At 52.9% G+C, this 8,160-nt stretch overlaps 1 protein-coding gene across 1 annotated transcript; it reads left to right on the top strand.

Annotated features, from left to right (window-relative positions):
- The first annotated feature begins 1,808 nt into the window (after positions 1-1,808).
- Positions 1,809-7,227, top strand: LOC128727249 (protein Gawky-like). The gene is made up of 7 exons (XM_053821139.1): positions 1,809-4,562; positions 4,632-5,021; positions 5,091-5,746; positions 5,832-5,973; positions 6,038-6,577; positions 6,664-7,018; positions 7,088-7,227. The coding sequence occupies exons 1-7, from the start codon at positions 2,055-2,057 to the stop codon at positions 7,225-7,227; spliced, it is 4,731 nt and encodes a 1,576-aa protein (XP_053677114.1). The 5' UTR covers positions 1,809-2,054.
- Positions 7,228-8,160: the final 933 nt, after the last annotated feature.

Raw genomic sequence — 8,160 nt, forward strand, 5'->3', positions numbered from 1 at the left:
TCTCGAGAGATCGTGTGAGAGTCGAAAGCAAAAAGGAGCTGAAATAACTACATACTCACTGATTCAAGGAGCAACAACGAGCAAAGTCAAACTCACAACCCGCCCAAAGGACGACGCCACATTCCGTCGTACCTGCAACCTGTCATCAGTCATAGCTGCAGCAGTTTCGTGATCGTGTCGTGATCTTCGTTACCAACGTTATCACAAGCAACACACAGTTTCGGGTGGGGTAACATTAGTACTATAAGCCAACACCAAAGTTGATAATAATTTCATAAGATATTGTGAACAATCGAAGAAAGCACGAAGGGGTGCAAGTCTCGCGGAAGAAAGTTAAGATTTGTGAGCAGATGTGATTGAAGGGTGAGCAATTGGAAACAATCGTGAAATCTTCCATCTAGTGCGTGCGTGTGTTGCACTCACGATCGCTACAATCAACAGGCGTGTGCGATATCAAACGATTTGGTGGGATCGTCCCCGTATGCATCATACAAAAACAATTCGAACCAAATGTCGTGTGGATTTATAAAGCGGTGAAAATCTTCAAAGTTTATTGTGTGGGAAAAGGCAGAAAAAAACGAACACGAGAACACGAAATTAAAGGTGAAACGCAAACTAGCTTTAACGCATCATTGGGCGAGTTTCAAGTTATCCGGTATCCGAGAGTGTTTCTAACTGCAAAACGCCGGGTTTTGACTTTGACTGACAACGCGTGAGGCGATATATGAGACATTGATAGCTTCCGTGTGGGGTTAAGAAGCAAAAGGACACGTGTGTGTACGCTTATCACCTGTTTGGGCATTTCAGTGAGGCCAAAGCGAACATATCCTTCCGAATTGCCCTCGTACAAGTTCCTCGTACGCGACAGTTCCTGTGGATCGAAAAGCAGCCATCGGTGGAATAAAAGAGCAACCAAACGTTTTGGAGCTAAACCGCTTTCCACTTGAACGAAGTGCTGAAGTTACATTCCTACTAAGCGACACAGTATTCATCGGCCGGACCTGACCGGCAGGATTCGTCCAAAGAAGATATCGAGCCAGACTGGACAACACTCTCACTCACATAAACGCATACTCTCATTACGGGTTTTGGATGCAACTAAGCGCACAAATTCGGACGCGAACGTTAGCTCTATAAAGATCGAAGTCACACCAACATCGATAGTCTCGCAGGACGAGCAAGGCAACCTTTCGGGAGTAAGGACCAACGACGTGGACCTAAAGCAAGGAAGGATATAGAAAAAGCAGCGCATAAGTCACAACCGTACTCTCAAAACAAAGTCTGATGCGATAGCTTTTTAATGCTGCTTTAAAGCGTACCGAAAGGGAAAGGATTAGTTTAAACAACGACCATCCTAATCAGTCGCGCAACATTAACGGGACAAGGAAGTTAGAGAGAAGGATATCTCTATCCGCGGTGCCAATCTGTGCGAAAGCCATACGTTTCGGGCCAAAGCACGCGCGTTCATCATTACACACATACACAAAATTACTCCATGCTATGAGATGTGATTTTCTTGATTACCTGACTAACCGTTAACGTTAGCATTAATTTTAAACGCGACTTGTAGCGGGTGGAGCAAAAGTCGAACGAAAGCTACAGTACTTCAGCAGGACATATTGTAATCCAGCACGGACGTATCGTCGTGAACGTTGGATGATTTAAGGACGCATCCCGAAGACGACAGAATGATAAACCCTGACCAAACCGTAGCACATAAGCACACTCATCGAGCAACCGAGCAACTGTCCGACGACAAGACGACGCTGATGTGTCTGCGAAGTACGATCAGCCACCAGGACGAACGCTACACACAGTTCGACGAGCTGGTGCGTTTGACAGAGCGGACAAGATCGCTCGAGGCTCGTGGGTGTGTTCTCTCCCTACGCCTGTGTGGTGGTGGTGAGAGTTCCTTGAACGGCGGAGCTTGGGGATCTCCACCGGGAGCCGGTACCGTAGGAGGTGCTGGCGTTTCCGGTTGGAGTTCAGCGGCCGTGGGCAGTTCTGCACAGCAGGTTCAACAGCAGCAAGTTTGGAACGGTGGTCAATCAAGTATGCCACCGCCGGTCGGACCTCCAGGCAGTGCTGGTTCTAGACAGTCGCAGGAGATGCTTGGGAAAGCGAACGCCACTGGACCATCGATGGTTGTGGGAAGTGGCGCACAGAGTGGTGGTCCGGGAGGATCGGGTTGGAACCAAGTGGTCAACCCGAACAAACAACCGTCAGCGCAGAGCGTCGGACAGCAGCAACAGCAACCGTCGGTTGCCAATCAGCAGATGCCTGGACCGAGCGGTAATCAATCGCAACCGGGTGCTGGAAATCAACAGCCACCTTCGGGTGTTCCGGGAGCCGGTGCAGGAGGAGGTGCTGTAGTGCCAGCCGCTGGAGGAGCTGCGGGTGGTGGAAATGGTGCCGGTGCCGGTATCAGCGGAATGGCCGCAACGCCATCGGCTAAGCTAGAGCATCTCAACTCGATGCGGGAAGCGTTGTTCGCTCAGGATGGCTGGGGTTATCAGCACGTTAATCAGGATACGCAGTGGGATGTGCCGATCTCACCGGAACCCAGCACCAAGCCGGATCCGTCGTTGAAGGCCACGGTTAACAACGGCACGGAGCTGTGGGAAACTAATCTACGCAATGGTGGCCAACCGCCGGTACAAGCGTCCTCGCAGAAGACGCCTTGGGGACCACAAAGCCACCATGGCGGTACTTGGGGTGTGGACGACGAGGCAAGCGGTGAGGCGAGCAACGTATGGACCGGAGCACCGGGTGGTCCGGGATCAGGAGGTGGTGTGGTGGGTGGATCGATGGCAGGAGCAGGACCACCACCGGTGGGTGCGAATCCTGGCGCGATGGTTGGAGGTCAACCTGGAGCTGCAGGAGGATGGCAACAGGGTGGAGCGAGTGGTGGTGCCGGCGGAGGTGTTGGTGGTGCCGGAGGACCAGTAGGAGCCGGTGGCATGTGGCAGGGAGCAAGCGGAGGCCTGACCGGAGCTGGCGGATTAGCTCCTCCGAAGAAGGATAATGAATGGGGTTCTGGAGGCTCCAGCGTCGGAATGGGAGGCAACGTTGGTGGTGGTGGTGCCGGTGGTTGGGGAGAACCGCGTGGCAGCGTAGGAGGAGCTGGTGGTGCCGTTGGCGGAAGTGGTCCAAATACGGGTGGTGTTCCGCCACATTTGGCATCGCAACTGGACGGATTGCCAACCGTTGACATCCGGAGCATGCGTCCTCCCGGTGCTGGTGGTATCGAACCGAACCGGGAGTTCCGTGGTGACCCGCGTGGTATCTCCGGCCGGCTGAGCGGAACAACATCTGGAATGCTCGAGCACTATCCGATGGGAAAAATGCCTCCACCTGGGGGAATGTCTTCTGGAGCAGCTCCGGGAGGTGGAACCGTTGGCAGCAACCAATGGCCATTGGGAGGTGGTCCACCTGGTGGTGGTCTCCCGAATATGCCACCATCGAAAGCGGTATCCGGCGGATGGGATGACAACTCGCCACCGGCCGTACGACGCAACCCAAACATGGACGACGGAACTTCACTGTGGGCCACCGGTGGACCGGGTGGAAGTGCAGGTGGACGAGCATCCGGTGGAGTGGGTGAAAGCCAGATGGGTGTTGGTCGAAATGGTGGCCGCAATGGGCCACTCGGTGGGTTAGGTGCCGGTTCACTTGGAGCTGGTCCGGGTGGTCCCGGTGGACTGGGAGGTCCCGGATCACGCATGGTTGGAGCCGGTCCAGCTATAAGCTCGCTGAAAGCGGACGGAGGTAATAGTGGAGGTGGTAGCAGCATGTGGGTCGGTGGCCACGGTGGTCCGGGAGGATCACGCAACGGTTCGTGGGACGATCCTACCATTGGCGGTTCCGGAGGAAACAACTGGGACGACAAACCAACCGGCGCAGGTGGACCTGGTGGTCCTGGTGGACCGCTTGGCGGAGGCGCATCGTGGATGGATGGTCCGGGAGCGGCTGGTTCCGGAGCCGGTATTCCCGGTGGTGGCGTTAATCAGTCATGGAACGCAAACAAGAAACCACTGGGTGGTGGTGGCGCTGGAGGCGGTGGCGGAGGTGGATCCGTTTGGCCAGACTCATCGTCCGAGCTGATCGGGAACGATTGGAACGTTGGTGGTGGTAAAATGCCGGGAAAACCACCGCACGGTGGTGGTATCGGACCGCTGGAAATCATCCGCAGCAGCAAGCAGTACCGTATCCTGTGTGAGATGGGCTACAAGAAGGAGGACGTCGAGTTAGCCCTGCGTGCTGCCAACATGGCACTGGAGGAAGCGGTTGAGCTGTTGCAGCGGAATGGCTCGATGCCGAATGTCGTCGGTTTGGGTGGTGGTTCCACGGGAGGCATCGGTGAATGGCGTCGGGATGATGGCCACGCACAGCTGGGTGGTGGTGGTACGGGTGGTGGAAATGTCGGTGGCGGTGGGAGTATGTTTGAACCACCGTTTTCCAGTGGTGGTCGTTTCATGGGCGGTGCAGCCGGTGGAGGAGCAGCTGGCAATGGTGGTGGCGGCGGTGGTGGTGGAGGTGGACATTCGCTACATTTTCAACAGGTAAGGCATATGTCACAGGACTCAGGGTGAAAATTCAACTAATAAACTTTTTTTTTGTCTCTCACACAGGGTAATCAAAATGGCATGCCAGGAAACGGTGCCGGTAGCATGGGAGGTGGCAACGGCAATCCGAACCTGTCCGGGTTACACGGGCTTTCGTCGAAATCGCTTGGCAGCTATCTGAATCAGGCTCCACCACCGATGGGTGGTGCTGGAGGTCAGGGTGGTGGTCCCATGGTGGCGTTTAATCAGGGAGGTGGATCCGGTGGAAATCCTATCGGTGGAGGTGGAGGTGGTGGTGGAGGGCAGAGTTCCGTACAACCGACGACACAGCTGCGCTCGCTTGTCCAGCAGATCCAGATGGCCGTGCAGAATGGGTATTTGAACCCGCAAATTCTCAACCAACCGTTGGCTCCCCAAACGTTCCTGCTGTTGAATCAACTTCTCACTAGCATTAAGGTAAGCCAGCAATAGGGTTAAGCCGTATCGAACCGCTTATTAATGTGTGCTATCAATTGTCGCTTTTAGCAACTGCAAGTTACGCAGAACAATCTGCAACGTAGCGGAGGTGGTGCTGGTGCGAATAATCAGATTGCAATGATTGCGAAGATCAAGCAGCAAATTGCTAGCCTGCAGAACCAGATTGCCACCCAGCAGACGCTGTACGTGAAGCAGCAACAGCAGCAGCAGCAACAACAGCAGCAGCAGCAGCAGCAACAGCAACAACAGCAGCAGCAACAACAACAGCAGCACCCACATCAACACCAGCAACAACACCAGCACCAGCAGCATCAGCAACAGCAGCACCACCAGCATTCGGCTGGTGGAAATCCGTCGTCTCATCTTGCGGGAGGCCATCTTGGGGGCAGTTTCCATCGCAACGATCCGAACGAGTTGGCCGCACTGCAAAGTACGCTGTCGGAAATGACGCTGAGCAAGGATCAAAACGGACCGTACCATTCGGGGCCACCGGGTGGTGCCGGTGCAGGCGGATCGGGCTCAACTAGCCAACAGTCACGGTTGAATCAGTGGAAGCTACCGGCGATGATGGATAAGGATGCTAATCACGATCTGACCGATTTCTCGCGTGCTCCTGGATCCACGGCCAAATCGATTGGGCTCGGAGGAGGAGGTGGTGCGGGATCTGGTGGAATGGCCGGTCTGGGGGGTTTGCAAAGCGACGGGTGAGCGGATAGTGCTGTTATGCCAAGCGAATGCAAATGAGCTTATGAGAGTTTTGGTTTACTTCTTTTCATTCTCTCCACGCAGCACTTGGTCCTCGGGACGCACGGGTATGACTGATGGCTGGCCGGAGAATGCATCCTCCGACATCAACGGCAAGGATTGGCCGTCCAATCAGGATTCGTTTTCAGATTTGGTTCCGGAGTTCGAGCCGGGAAAGCCGTGGAAGGTATGGGAGCGGTGAACCGAATGAGATTATGCAAACTAACGTAAAATTTTCTCGTTTTACGCAGGGTACGCAGATGAAAATCGAAGACGATCCCACTATAACGCCGGGTAGCATCGCCCGTAGCCCAATTGCATCGATTTCGGTCGGTTCAGCGAAGGATTCGGAGCTGTTTGCGTCAAGCAGCAAACCTTCGCCGACTGACTCGATCAGTTTGTCCTCATCGACTTGGGGTTTCAGCGCCAACAGCAACAATTTCTCGTCTGCATCTGGCACCGGTGGCATGGGTAAGCTTGGTGGACCGGCCAAGAATACCTGGTCCGACAGTGGCGTCACCGGGGCGGCTTCCGATGTTTGGGGAGCTGGGCTAGGTGGTGGTGCTGGTGGTGGCGCTGGTTCTAACAGCGTTTCCGCAAGTAAAACCCCACGTGGTCCACCACCGGGACTGTCATCCGGAAAGGCGTCGGGCAGTGGAGGCGTCGGTGGTCCCGGAAGTAACGGGTGGGTTCAGCGAGCGGGCCACGGTCCAAGTGGAAACTGGTCAGGAAGCGGTACAACCGGTGTCTGGTATTCGACCTGGTTGTTGCTGAAAAATCTTACTGCACAGGTAGGAGAATATCACGATGATGAACACCTTTTTCATGCTATTTTATTCCCTTATCCATCATTAATTGCTCCACGCTATTGTTTCAGATTGATGGTTCCACCTTGCGCACACTTTGCATGCAACACGGTCCGTTGCAAAACTTCCATCTGTATCTGAACCACGGCATTGCGCTCTGCAAATATTTGACCCGTGAGGAAGCAAGTAAGGCGCAGCTGGCACTGAACAACTGCGTGCTCAGCAACACCACAATCTGCGCGGAATCGCCGACAGAAAGTGAAGTGCAGACGATACTGCAGCATCTAGGATTGCCGGGACAGAACGGTAATGGTGGCGTTGGTGGTGGCAGTGGTAATGCGGGTGCCACCGGAGCAGGAGGAATCGGCGGTACGAGCATGGCGCAGACCTGGCGCTCAGGTGGACCAAACACCGGTCGTGTCAATGGTGAGCGTAGGACGAAAACCAGCTAACGCGTGAAGTAGCTACAAGATAATAACGTTACAACTCTTGCAGACACCTGGGGCTCGTCTTGGTCATCGTCCGGAGGTGGAAGCAACCTCTGGACCCCACTGGATGGGCCAGCCGAACGAGGAACTCCATCGAACTTGAATTCGTTCCTTCCGGAAAATTTACTCGTCGGCGAGTTGAACTGAATTTCGACCCTGGTGCAGCACCGGCAATCGAAAGGAGCAACCGTCGGTAAAGCTGTTCAATTATAATTGGTATGCGAAAGTGGTGAGTTTTTTCTTTTTGTACTACTTGACGAGACACAAACGTGAGCTACATCACCCGAGATGAACCCGTCGTACGCGTTCTGCGGAGGCAATATTTTTTGAAACTGGAACTTTGTGATGCGCTTTGCTGCGCCACTGTAAAACGGGCGGTTGTAGACATAACAATCCACAAGGAACACCCTGTGCATCATAAACCAACGCTTAGATCAAACGATAGAAGTACTGGCCCATCTTCTGGTGTTATGGGTACGAAAGAGTTTTGTTCGATATTGTAGCCCGGTCGCATCGCTTTCGATACGACGAGCGTGTGTGTTAACTGTTTTAAGATCAGGACGCTAAAGCTCGCGGCGATAGTAGAAAATATTACATGGAAATTCATGTGCGAGGTACAATACAACAGAACATACCTACAACTGGAACCACGCAACACTTATCAGGAAGCATGCTCCGTTGAACATCCAAATATATTCAATATTTTACAATTCTATATTATTAAATCTATCTCAAGCGTAGCAAAAAGCAGAAGAAACAAGAATTGGTGTTTACTTGTAAGGACTTACCTATATAGAAGAACATACCGCGTGAGGTATACTGAGGAAACTTTAATCGGTTAGGTTGTGTGGCAAATATAGTCGCACCCGTAAATATGAACGAACCTCTTCATTACAAACTTTAGTAACATGTCCTTCTTGTACCTTAAAAAAAAGTACGGAAGCATCTTTTCGTAGTTCAGCGTATAAAGAGAGGAGAGAGAAAGAAAGAGATAGAGAGGGAAATGTGAAATGAAATAGCGAAAGAGAATTTGTTTGTTTATGATTAATTATTTATTTGTTGGTTTTTATTATTATTTCA

Source organism: Anopheles nili, chromosome 3, assembly GCF_943737925.1.
Source record: "Anopheles nili chromosome 3, idAnoNiliSN_F5_01, whole genome shotgun sequence".
Classification (NCBI taxonomy): Eukaryota; Metazoa; Arthropoda; class Insecta; order Diptera; family Culicidae; genus Anopheles; species Anopheles nili.

What these genes read in the sequence shown, in the direction of transcription:
- LOC128727249 (XM_053821139.1), top strand. Translation starts at nt 2,055, where the DNA reads ATGCCACCGCCGGTCGGACCTCCAGGCAGTGCTGGTTCTAGACAGTCG. An exon ending in AACTTCTCACTAGCATTAAG is followed by an intron (nt 5,022 to 5,090) that starts GTAAGCCAGCAA and finishes TGTCGCTTTTAG; the next exon opens with CAACTGCAAGTTACGCAGAA. An exon ending in GGGGGTTTGCAAAGCGACGG is followed by an intron (nt 5,747 to 5,831) that starts GTGAGCGGATAG and finishes CTCTCCACGCAG; the next exon opens with CACTTGGTCCTCGGGACGCA.